This window comes from Salvelinus sp. IW2-2015, linkage group LG33 (genome assembly GCF_002910315.2).
Source record: "Salvelinus sp. IW2-2015 linkage group LG33, ASM291031v2, whole genome shotgun sequence".
NCBI classification, from domain to species: domain Eukaryota; kingdom Metazoa; phylum Chordata; class Actinopteri; order Salmoniformes; family Salmonidae; genus Salvelinus; species Salvelinus sp. IW2-2015.
This window is the reverse complement of record NC_036872.1, coordinates 30,120,615-30,134,245: the sequence shown is the minus strand read 5'-3', so window position 1 is coordinate 30,134,245 and position 13,631 is coordinate 30,120,615. Positions and strand designations below refer to the sequence as shown.

Sequence of the window (13,631 nt, the reverse complement as noted above, 5' to 3'; positions counted from 1 at the left end):
CAGTACTGTAGATGCCCAAATATTAATTGTGCATATTTAGATTGCAAAAACAATAAATAAAAATAACAACAAAAAAATATATATTATTTAAGACCGATGAGAAAATAGGGATGGAAAATATGACATACTGTACTGTACTTTATATAACAACAAGAAAATAGAGATCTACTGAGATAAGATCTCTTGACCAGGTAGACAGAGTTCAGCTGAACTTTACTAACTAGCTAATGACGTAACCCAGTGTGCAAAACTGGTTGAAATGACGTATTTTCAACCAGTTTTGCCCACTGGGTATACCTATCCACTGTGCACCCACCGGTATTAGCCTGCCTGCCGTCTGTATTGTGCTAGCTAGCTGAATTGATGGTGATGTCTTTGAGTTCCTTGTAAAGCTGTGAACAACAGCCCTATTCACAGCTCAGCTAACTGAACTGAAGCAATTTCATGTTTGAAAAGAGGTGACATGGAGTGTTGAGCATGACGTCCCTCTAGCATCTGGTGATTTAGGCAGAGTTGAAAAAAACAATAGAATAGAAATAGAAAGACAATAGAAAATAACGGTTGAAGGAAATAAATCAACAGATGAGTGTCTGTATCATCATCATCCTCACCATCATCACCATCAAGAGAAACCAATACCATCATCATTATCATCACTATCATCATCATCATCATCATGAGAAACCAATACCATCATCTTCACCATCATCATCATCATCATCATCATCATCATCATCATCATCATCATCATCATCATCATCATCATCATCATCATCATCATCATCATCATCACTATCATCATCATCACCATCATGAGAAACCAATACCATCATCATCACCATCATCATCATCACCATCATCCTCTTCCATCACCATCCTCCCCCCTACTATCATCATCATCATGATCATTACCATCATCCTCCTCCATCACCATCATCACCTTCTTATTCATCATCATCATCATGATCACCATCATCATCCTGCATCACTATTCTCCTCCATCACATCATCCTCCTCCATCACCATCCTCCTCCATCACCATCCTCCTCCATCACTATCACCATCCTCCTCCATCACGATCACCATCCTCCTCATTCACTATCACCATCCTCCTATCACCCTCCTCCTCATTCACTATCAACATCCTCTTCCATCACCACCATCCTCCATCACTATCACCATCATCCTCATCCATCACCATCCTCCTCCATCACTATCCTCCTACATCACTATCACCATCATCCTCCATCACCATCATCCTCCATCACCATCCTCCTCCATCACCATCCTCCTCCATCACCATCCTCCCCCATTACCATCCTCCTCCATTACCATCCTCCATCATTATCACCATCATCCTCCATCACTATCACCATCATCCTCATCACTATCACCATCCTCTTCCATCACCATCCTCCTCCATCACTATCAACATCATCCTCCATCACCATCATCCTCCATCACTATCACCATCATCCTCTATCACTATCATCCTCATCACTATCACCATCATCCTCCATCACTATCAACATCATCCTCCATCACCATCATCCTCCATCACTATCACCATCATCCTACATCACCATCTTCCTCCATCACCATCATCCTCCATCACTATCCTCTTCCATCACCATCACCATCCTCTTCCATCACCACCATCCTCCTCAATCACTATCACCATCCTCCTCCATCACGATCACCATCCTCCTCATTCACTATCACCATCCTCCTCCATCACTATCCATCACCATCCTCCTCCATCACTATCCATCACCATCCTCTTCCATCACCACCTTCTTCCATCACCATCATCATCCATCACTATCACCATCATCCTCATCCATCACCATCCTCCTCCATCACTATCATCCTCCATTACCATACTCCATCACTATCACCATCATCCTCCATCACTATCACCATCATCCTCTATCACTATCATCCTCCATCACTCTCACCATCCTCCTCATCATCATCAGTTACATCACAAAACACTGTCATAAACATTAACAACAACAACAACAAATTTAAACAAAAAAGCAGCATATGAGATTAAGATTAAGAAAATGTAAGTTAACGAAAGACATGTCGTTAAACAACATTATGCCCAACTTCTATCACCTGTACACAAAGTGTGTGAACTGGTCAAATAAAGCTTCCAAAGAAACCCTCTCTTCAAGATACATATGGTCTATTCCATCCATTAATCCACCAGGGTCTCACTTGAAAACTGTGGAKCTACCCCCCGACACATCTGTAGGTGCAGTGTAGGCAGGCACAAACAGAGAGGTCAGCCCCTGTAGAGAGGTCATCCTGGTGAAGTGTTGTGCCCCTGCCCCTGTGCAACTGTCTATTGTTGCTTCCCAAATGGTACCCTATTCCCTATATAGTGCACTACTTTTGAACAGAGCACAGGGCCCTGGCAAAACATAGTACACTATATAAGGAATAAGGTGCCATTTGGGATTGASCCCGTATACAAATCCCAAATACTCCAGTCCTCCTCAGGATAGATGGGTGGGTGGGGCTTCGGCCAACCCAGGCAGCTCACCCAGTGGTCAGCTCTGAGTTAGAGGGCGGGTTAGGGGGCGGTTCCAGAGTCTCAGCGATCTCCCCCAGTTCATCCAGCAGCTCTGTGAATGCTGGTCTCCTGAAGGACTCCATCTGAACACACAGAGAAAACATAATGATCAGTACTTGGCTTTGTTTGGGGTTTAAAAGTAACTGTTTACAAAGCGTCTCAGAGTAGGAGTGCGTATTGTTGTGGAAATGTCAGTACTGAGAGAGACTTTGACATTCCTTCAAACAATCATCTTTATTCAATATCGATTAATTATTGCAATAATGAGACTAGTCAGCCCAACACTCTTGACTGTTGGGCCGAGCAGCCTAACCTTTACAAAAAATGCTGTTTCTTATATAGCTGATACCAAGAATGCTTAGTCATGGTTGGTTCCAGCCCTCGCATATAGATTGGGGGGCACAATAAGCCACGTTGGGTTCATCTCCTGTGGTCATCTGCCTCTGGTGTTATTTTCCAATTGCAAGGATGATGAGACAATGAGGGTTTTGTTCTGTTCCTCCAGGCTCTCTCTATGTCTGTTACACCCACCACATCTTATCTATGGAATGCCAGCTGTAGGTTTTTAGGCTCCTCTCAGTTCACACAGACATTTAAATGTCTTACTGTTTAGTTAAGTATTTAATCATCAAATATCTAACAAATCAGGTAAATATGACATTTTTCTATCACAGTATATTGGATCAGTTTTGTTTTTAATATTATAATAAATATGATTTGGACAGGGAGGACCTGATCCTAGATCAGCATTTTCACCCTAAGACGCTTTGAGCACGATTCCGGTTTAGGAAATGCCTTTCCTACACAAGCCTTTCCTACGCACTTCTAAGTAGTTGGTATGGTCAGTCGTCGTGAACCGTTTAACCTTCTACGTGTGGTCTAAGTTCCATAATGATTCAAATAGGCTACATGTCCCAAATTACTGCACAATTTGAATCGGCTCCGGCAGCGGGAACCGGCTCTGGCTGCTGTCTGTATACAGTATGTATAGTACTGTTGAAAGAACACTGCCGTGTGGGGTTCCAACTGGAGTAGTGCACACCTCAGAGAGTGTGTTGCCAACTCGTAACCTACTGAGAGGATCACCAACTTCAGTTAGGAAGTCCGAGAGTCTCCCTGTGATATTATCTGTTGCACGTTATCCTTGTACTGGAGAGTCTTCCTGTGATATTATCTGTTGCACCTTATCCTTGTACTGGAGAGTCTTCCTGTGATATTATCTGTTGCACCTTATCCTCTAACGAGTCACAAACCCGGATCCGGGATCCCCCCATCAAAAAAGCAGACTAGCATAGCCTAGCCTAAAGCTACAGRGATATCATATAATCAAATGTTCATGAAATCACAAGTCCAAGACACCAGATGAAAGATACAGATCTTGTGAATCCAGCCATCATTTCCGATTTTTTAAATGTTTTACAGGGAAGACACAATATGTATTTCTATTAGCTAACCACCATAGCAAAAGACACAACTTTTTTTTGTCCACCATTTTTTTCCTGCATAGGTAGCCATCACTAATTCGACCAAATAAAGATATATATAGCCACTAACCAAGAAACAACTTCATCAGATGACAGTCTGATAACATATTTATTGTATAGCATATGTTTTGTTAGAAAAATGTGCATATTTCAGGTATAAATCACAGTTCTACATTGCAGCTGCAATCTGAAATAGCGTCGATGCAGGCAGAATAATTACAGAGACCAACGTCAAATACCTAATTACTCATCATAAAACATTTCTGAAAAATACACAGCGTACAGCAAATGAAAGCCCAACATCTTGTGAATCCAGCCAATATGTCAGATTTTTTAAGTGTTTTACAGCGAAAACACAATATAGCATTATATTAGCTTACCACAAWAGCCAGAAACACAACCGCATTTACCAGCAGCAAATGTTAGCGATCGTAACAATCCAGCAAAAGATATATAATTTGACTAACCTTAATAAACTTCATCTGATGACAGTCCTGTAACATCATATTACACAATGCATATAGGATTTGTTCGAAAATGTGCATATTTAGCAGCACAAATCGTGGTTATACAATGTGATCAGTAGCAACATTTCATGCATTCTGGCCGGCGCCATCTTGGAGAGGCACCTAATCTAATCGATAAATAATCGTAAACTTGACTAAAAAATACAGGTTGGACAGCAAATGAAAGATGCATTAGTTATTAATGCAACCGCTGTGTTAGATTTTTAAAATTAACGTTACTAGACATACAGTGTGCGTTACAGCCAGACTAGTGCCGCAATTAATGGCGGACAAATCCTTTTACATTTTTCCACATAAATACGGAATAACATCATAAATAGCTCTTACTTTTGGACGAGCTTCCATCAGAATCTTGGGCAAGTTGTCCTTTGTCCAAAAGAATCGTTGCTCGGTTGTAAACCTCCTCCTTCAACTTTAGAACTAGCAGCTAACAATAGCTATGTGGCGCAGACATGCCCAAATCTTCAAAACGCAATACTAAGGAAATTCCGAAAATCGCAATATACTCGCATAAACTGATATAACTCGGTTTAAAATAACTTCGTTATGATGTTTCTAACACCTATATCGAATTAAATTACAGACGGATATATCTAAGGCCGATAACTGAGCGTTTCAAAATGCCATCCTGAGGTCTTGCTTTGCGTCATGACGAACGTCGAAAAGAGAGCTCCCTCCATTCCTTGGGGCTTTATAAGGTCTGAGATCTGTGTAGAAACTCCATTCCAATTCTCATTGGTTACTGACATCCAGGGGAAGGCGCGTGCAGTTCATGTCGACCCATATGATACATACAGAGCTTTAAACTGATCTGAGAACAGAGCCTCGTTTTCAGACCTTCGCAGTTCCTGTCATGAATTTCGCTGCAGAATGAGTTCTGTTTCACCCACAGACATAATTCAAACGGTTTTAGAAACTAGAGATTGTTTTCTATCCAATAGTAATAATAATATGCATATTGTACGAGCAAGAATTGAGTACGAGGCAGTTTAATTTGGGAACGATAAATGTCGAAGTTGAAACAGCATCCCCTATAGTGACAAGAACCTTGTACTGGAGAGTCTTCCTGTGATATTATCTGTTGCACCTTATCCTTGTACTGGAGAGTCTTCCTGTGATATTATCTGTTGCACCTTATCMTTGTACTGGAGAGTCTTCCTGTGATATTATCTGTTGCACATTATCCTTGTACTGGAGAGTCTTCCTGTGATATTATCTGTTGCACATTATCCTTGTACTGGAGAGTCTTCTTGTGATATTATCTGTTGCACATTATCCTTGTACTGGCATCTTGCCAGTTTATCCCTTTGTTCACCTCTCTGTACTTCTTTTCTTTTGAGTGGATTCCCGGAGGAAAACACTTCTTTCTTCTTGTTAAGCACCACTTTAAATTATTTGGTCACCCATAGTTTGTTATTAGGAAATATCTTACATGTTTTTTGGGGATCACCAAATCAACACCGAATTCAATATAGCCAGATATTAGTCAACTCGTTCAGGTCAGCTGATGATTCTTCAAATCCACTCCAGGTGGTACAATCAAAGCATCAGTGCAATTGATCAATACTGTCATTGTCCCACACCTGTATCTGTTTTTCCACCAACTTCTCCCTTTTGAGTCTATAAGTTGGTCGTAGAAAAACAGTGTTATGATCTGATCCACCCAGTGGAGGTCTGGCCAAGGATACACTTTGGAGACTGAGTCATAACATAAGTCAATTATCTTATTTTTCCTTGTTAGACAAGTCACATACTGGGTGTAAGTACTCAAAGTGAGCTTGGGTGCATCGTGAAGAATTTGGGTGCATCAGGGGAAATCGCATCAAGCTCTTCAGTGGGTTGAAAATGATGTCTGCATTGACACTGTTTGCTCTTGCATGGATATAAACAACTGTCAGAAAAAGCATGGTGAATTCACGGGGGAGGTAGAAGTGCTGTAGTGACACTGACAGTATTTCTATATCAGGAGTGCAGATTTTATTCCTGACAATCATCGTTTTACACCATCTATCATCTATCAGAACACAGACTCCCCCTCCGTGCTCCTTGCCAGTAGCTTCATTGTCTCTGTCCATCTGAGTAATAGTGCATCCGGGGTTGACTTCAGAGTCGGGCACCGCCTCCGACAGCCACGTTTCAGAAAAGGCCATAACACAGGCCTCCATGTACTAATATATATACTGTGATTGTGCCCGCAATTCATCCATTTTCCCCTTAAGCAATTGGATATTGGAGAGCAGGATAGTTGGAAGCGGAATCCTTGTTTTGTTCCTCCTCAACCGCTGGCCACACCTCCTTTCCTTCCCCYTTTCCTCTTCCTTCTTAGTAATACTTTGCCCWGGTTGTTTTGTCTCACCATCTCTGCAGGTATGTCCCCTTTGGTCCATTCTGCCCAACGTGAGTTATTACATTGTAAAATATGGTTTCTGCTGTAGCGGGTGTGTGGTGCTGCAGACTTTCTCAGAAGTTCACATGCTGTTTCAGGTACCAGCAAAAGTAATCCAAGTAGGAGAATAAACCACTATTAACAAAGCAACAAAAACGTCCGAGTTTAAACAATGAACGCTGCAGGGCACCACTGCGATGCGCCCCACGATGACCAACCAATCACAAGGCTGGTTTCACATTCGTCCCCAGGGTTCATAAGGAAAAATCATATTTTATTTAACCTTTATTTAACTAGGCAAGTCAGTTAAGAACAAATTCTTATTTACAATGACGGCCTAGAGGTGAACAGTGGGTTAACTGCCTTGTTCAGGGGCAGAACRACCAATTTTTACCTTGTCAGCTCAGGGATTCGATCCAGCAACCTTTCGGTTACTGGCCCAACGCTACCTGCCGTCTAAAACAATTTCTATGTGTATTTACAATCCCTTTCTCCAAACGGATTACTCAGTTACCTAGCTCTTATCAATAGCTCTTATCCATGTATACACTACAGTGCATGGAGAATGCTGTTATTTCTATTGGAAAAAATAAACTAGATGCTTTTTCCACTCGGAACCGGCAGGTTCGCTCGACCAAATTAATGGTTTCCTCACACGTAATGGTGCTGGATTTATGAGGGAATTAAATCAAGGTCAGAATACAGCTTATCTGTAGACACACCTCCACCACACCTTCATTTCTTAGATCTCCACCTAGAATGAAGAGCGGGTTAACCATGAACGTAAGCATGCTATTTGTATGCTTATGTTCAAGGTCAGAGTACACATATAGAGAAAAGTGCATAAAAATGAATAACATTCCATTTATGCACGCTTCACTGGCCCTGGACTACTACGTCTGATGGAGGAAGTCTGGCATCAGACCAGAGACCAAGATATTTTGACGTTCAATTTCATGTTGTGTTAAAGTGGCAATTTGCAGTTGCTTCATCCATTCTTGGACTTCTGAATTAATTAAATGTACCCATTGATTCTTGAAGAATATAAATGCCTCATGAGCTTAGTTCAACTGTCGTACCACATCAGAACCAAAATATAAGCTTGTTTCACGCTAATGTTTGTAAACAAAGTAAATGTAAACAAACACCACAAAACATTGTTAAAACTATCATTTGAATATCATGGATGGTCATTCCTTGCATCCATAGCTCTGTCTATGAATTTGAGACTGGTTACATTCCTCCAAYCCTATCCCTCAGCTTTTTGTCAAAACAGGGATGGGGAGGCGGCTTTGTTATTGTTTAAACTACTGATTGCCTCTTTAAGTTTACACACAGCTAGGGCTCTCTATTGTTCACCAGGCTGTAAGAAAAAAGTAAACTCACAAACCTTAACATGCTACCAAGTGTATAGAGCAAAAAATATACCTTCATCCGGCTGTGGGCAACCACAACCTGTACTGTAAAGTATACTGTACTGTAGCTACTCACCAGACTGTAAATTATACTGTATGAAAGTATAGTGTATGGACTATACTGTAAATTATACTATATGAATTGTACTGTAAAGTATACTATATGAATTGTACTGTAACATATACTGTATGAACTGTACCGTAAAGTATACTGTACTGTATGCACTCAACAGACTGTAAAGTATACTGTATGAACTATGCTGTAAAGTATTCTGTATGAACTGTACTTTAAAGTATACTGTACTGTATGTACTCACCAGACAGCAGCTGGCTGCCAGCTCCAACACGCGCTGAGGACACCCGCCCACCAGCTCCCTAAACGCACTCACATCCAGGCCATAGTCCTGTCAAACATACACACACACATGGTTAATAGGGCTGAGCTTTCACACATGGTCCATATGCCAGAAATTTCACACATGGTGCATGCGGCAGAACTATCACACATGGTACATGGCAGAGATTTCAGACAAGTTGCATGGCAGAGCATTCACACATGGTAGAAAACCTGGATCTGTGTAGTCGTATATAACGTAAATACAGAGTAGAGCTTTACCTGGGTTCTTGGTAGAATCTCTGGGTCTGCAGGGATCCTTGCCAGTATTTCACAGAGCATAATTCCAAAGGAAAATACATCCACCTGGTGACAACACAGAACCACATGTCTGTCATACAGAGAGCCAACCAACGATGAGCTGTGTTCCAACTACTAGGATACTAAGATATGACAAAGCTCTCTAACTTTCTACCCAAAGTATTTTTGACCACATCTTCTCAAACTCAGCGGCCTTGTGGGCTTCCTGACCTATGGTCAGTTTTGACTCGGGCAAGGCTATTTACGCAAACTCAGCGGCCTTGTGGGCCTCCTGACCTATGGTCAGTTTTGACTCGGGCAAGGCTATTTACTCAAATGAAGGGTCTTGGTGACGTATCCTTACCTTGCGATCGTAGGGTTCCCCACGCAGCATCTCCGGGGCCATCCAGAAGGCAGATCCCACCAGGGAGAGCTTCCTCTCTGGGTCTTTAACCGGCAGTTCCACCACCTCTCTGGCCAGGCCAAAATCTGTGACCAGGGCCTCCCTGCCCCGCGCCGTCACACGGATCAGACAGTTCTGAAGAGTCAGACATATATAAATCACGTCAGTATATACAGTACCGGTCAAAAGTTTTAACACACCTACTCATTCAAGGGTTTTTATTTATTTGGAAAATGTTCTACATTGTAGAATAATAACACATATGGAATCATGTAGTAACCAAAAAAGTGGTAGGGGTGGTAGGTACACGGTAGGGGTGGTATACAGAAGATAGCTCTATTTGGTAAAAGACCGAGTCCATATTATGGCAAGAACAGCTCAAATAAGCAAAGAAAAACAACAGTCCATCATTACGTTAAGACATGAAGGTCAGACAATCCAGAAAATTTCAAGAACTTTGAAAGTTTCTTCAAATGCAGATGCAAAAACCGTCAAGCGCTATGATGAAACTGGCTCTCATGAGGACCGCCACAGGAAAGGAAGACCCAGAGTTACCTCTGCTGTAGAGGATAAGTTCATTAGAGTTACCAGCCTGAGAAATCGGCAATTAACAGCACCTCAGATGGCAGCCCAAATAAATGCTTCACAGAGTTTCAGTAACAGACACATCTGAACATCAACTGTTCAGAGGAGACTGCGTGAATCAGGCCTTCATGGTCGAATTGCTGCAAAGAATCCACTACTAAAGGACACCAATAATAATAAGAGATTTGCGTTGGCCAAGAAACACGAGCAATGRACATTAGACAGGTGGAAATCTGTCATTTGGTCTGATGAGTCCAAATTTGATATTTTTGGTTCAAACCACAGTGTCTTTGTAAGACGCAGATTAGGTGAACAGATGATCTCTGCATGTGTGGTTCCCACCGTGAAGCATGGAGKAGAAAGTGTGATGGTGTGGGGGTGCTGTGCTGGTGACACTGTCAGTGATTTATTTAGAATTCAAGGCACATTTAACCAGCATGGCTACCACAGCATTCTGCAGCGATACGCCATCCCATCAGGACAATGACCCAACACACCTCCAGGCTGTGTAAGGGCTATTTGACCAGGAATGAGAGTGATGGAGTGCTGCATCAGATGACCTGGCCTCCACAATAACCTGAACTCAACCCAATTGAGATGGTTTGGGATGAGTTGGAGTGAAGGAAAAGAGTGAAGGAAAAGCAGCCAACAAGTGCTCAGCATATGTGGGAACTCCTCCAAGACTGTTGGAAAAGCATTCCAGGTGAAGCTGGTTGAGAGAATGCCAAGAGTGTGCAAAGCTGTCATCAAGGCAAAGGGTGGCTACTTTGAAGAATCTAAAATATATCAAATACATTTGTTGAACACTTTTTTGGTTACTACATGATTATACCCACCACTGCGACCTGTATGCTTTCATTGGCTGGCCCTYGCTTCATATTCGTCGCCAAACCCACTGGCTCCAGGTCATCTATAAGTATTTGCTAGGTAAAGCCCMGCCTTATCTCAGCTCACTGGTCACCATAGCATCACCCACCCGTAGCACGCACTCCAGCAGGTATATTTCACTGGTCACCCCCAAAGCCAATTCCTCATTTGGCCGCCTTTCCTTCCAGTTCTCTGCTGCCAATGACTGGAACAAATTGCAAAAATCATATCTCCCTCTCTAACGTTAAGCACCAGCTGGCAGAGCAGCTCACAGATCACTGCACCTGTACATAGCCAATCTGTAAATAGCCCATCCAACTATCTCATCCCCATACTGTTATTTTTTTTTTCTTCTCCTTTGCACTCCAGTATCTCTACTTACACATTCATCTTCTGCACATCTATCACTCCAGTGTTTAATTGTTAAATTGTAATTATTTCACCACTATGGCCTATTTATTGCCTTACCTCCCTTATCTTACCTCATTTGCACACACTGTATATATACTTTTTTATTGTGTTATTGACTGTACGTTTGTTTGTTCCATGTGTAACTCTGTGTTGTTTTTTGTGTCACACTGCTTTGCTTTATCTTGGCCAGGTCGCAGTTGTAAATGAGAACTTGTTCTCAACTGGCCTACCTGGTTAAATAAAGGTGAAATAAAAAAATAAAAAAAATATCATAGTGTTATATCATAGTTTTGATGTCTTCACTATTATTCTACAATGTAGAAAATAGTAAAAATAAAGAAAAACCCTGGAATGAGTAGGTGTGTCCAAACCTTTGACTGGTAATTTATACATTTTACAATTATTCAGTCAACAGTAGTACTGCCACTCTAAGCATTTGTGTTATGACAACTGCTTACCACCAGAGAGCAGTCTAACATTGTTATAGTGCAATCACATGAATAGTAGGTGGTTTACTGTAGGTGTGGAGAGAGCACAAGTGGGCTGGATGGGCTCAGTAAAAGCGGGTGAGCTATTCTAGAGGACACAAGGTAGTGGAGCGGTTACATAAGTCGAGCAGGCAGAGAGACAGGCAGGCAGAGATAGAGAGAGAGTCAGGAAAAGCAGGGTAGGCAGAGAGACAGGCAGGCAGGCTGATGGGTAGAAGCTAAAAGACAACAGTGAAGCTATTGTTGAATGAAGGCATATTTATCCAAACAATGTCAGGAGGATATGACTCACACAGGACAGAAGCACCCACGTAAAACACTTACTCACAGGAGAAAAGCTAGCAGAAACAGTCCTACATACCAGTAGTCTTTTAAAACATGTTTTACAAAACACTGCCACCTTGTGGGCAGCTTGAGTCGAATGCATATATACTGTGCTGTACAGTGTACACTAAACTGCAAAAAGTAATTAGTTCTGCTAACTACATTTTTAGTGGTAACCCGTTGACTACAATATTGAGTAACCCAACTCAAAGTATTGCAGTGTTAAATACTTAAAGTAATGAAGTGACATTGCCACTCATATGTTTCTCTTTTTAAGTTGTAAATACTAAACTGTTTTGTGAACTTTTTGACACTAACGATTGAAGTTACTAGAATATTTGTTGTAATGAACATACATATGTTAGGTCCCTTCTACTCAGAGTATGTGGGCAGAGTTGAGCGGTTGGAGTTGAGCGGTTGGAGTTGAGCGGTTGTAAATCCTGTTCATTGCTCATGGACCACTTGGGTGCTCCACGTCCTTTCCAACGGCTCCACTAAAAACTCTGCCCTCACAAGGGGAAAAAACTGCTATCCCAAATTCGCTAAATTCATTMAAATCCMAATTTAACCAACACACATCTTCTTTTGTGAGTACCTGAACCTACCATTTGTTTTTGAAGTATTGAAACCAAACCATACGATTTGAATTAAAAGTATTTTATTAAATATTAAAAGGTGAATGTAAGAACCGCACATCATTTCAATTAGGCTACATGTCATATTAAACTGCATATAAACATTCTAAATAGGTCCAGAGCCAGACAAGGGTGACAGGGTGACAATTTATGCTATAGCCTACAAAGAAATACATTGTGAAACATCTGTCAGTGCGAAACAACAGGCTGATAGGGAGATAAAGCAATCAGCATTTAAACAACACTTTGTTGTATTAAATCATTATAACGTAGTCTATAAATTGGCCATATAGGCTGTGACTTAATTAAGTGATAATGCCCTCGAAGCCGGTGTTTGGACTTGGAGGATATATTGGCATGGTTGACGGCCGGCAAACCATGCCAATATATTCTCCAAACACCGGCTTCGAGAGCATGATCACTTTATACAACAGGTTACCAACATATTCAATTAATGATTGACATATTTTCCTTAAAAACGTTATTTTGATAAATGTATTAATAATATGTAATCCTTCCACAAGATATAGTCCCGACACAAATCTTGGGTTGCTACCCAAGCCGGCTGGTCGTTCGTTCTATTGGTTTGGTTGCTAGAGACGCGACCCAGTCGTTCAGTCTTTTTGTTCTGTATCAATGGACGCGACCCAGTCATTCAGTCTTTTTGTTCTGTATCTATGGACGCAGCCCAGTCGTTCGTTGTAAATGTTCCATTGCCATACTGGCTGGCAAACTTCTTATCCCTTGCTTGCTAGCTAGCCAACTACGGCTAATTTACAGACACGTCAAACCGTGCAGACAGAAGAACAACAGTAGATGCATTTGTTTAAGCTGTTTTCTAGTGACATTTATTTGGATACATACATAAAAATATGCTAATGAAGCACGATT

General features: G+C 41.4%; 1 protein-coding gene across 2 annotated transcripts in view; it reads right to left on the bottom strand.

Annotated features, from left to right (window-relative positions):
• Positions 1-1,791: 1,791 nt before the first annotated feature.
• LOC111957469 (dual specificity testis-specific protein kinase 1-like) overlaps positions 1,792-13,631 on the bottom strand; it is a 49,368-nt gene continuing 37,528 nt past the window's right edge. For both annotated transcript variants that reach the window (XM_023978296.3, XM_023978297.3), the window contains 4 exons: positions 9,392-9,565; positions 9,010-9,093; positions 8,711-8,797; positions 1,792-2,664 (listed from right to left, as the gene is read on the bottom strand). In XM_023978296.3, the coding sequence (XP_023834064.1) occupies positions 2,548-2,664; positions 8,711-8,797; positions 9,010-9,093; positions 9,392-9,565 (462 nt within the window). In that variant the 3' untranslated portion in view covers positions 1,792-2,547. The remainder of the gene's footprint in view (positions 2,665-8,710; positions 8,798-9,009; positions 9,094-9,391; positions 9,566-13,631) is intronic.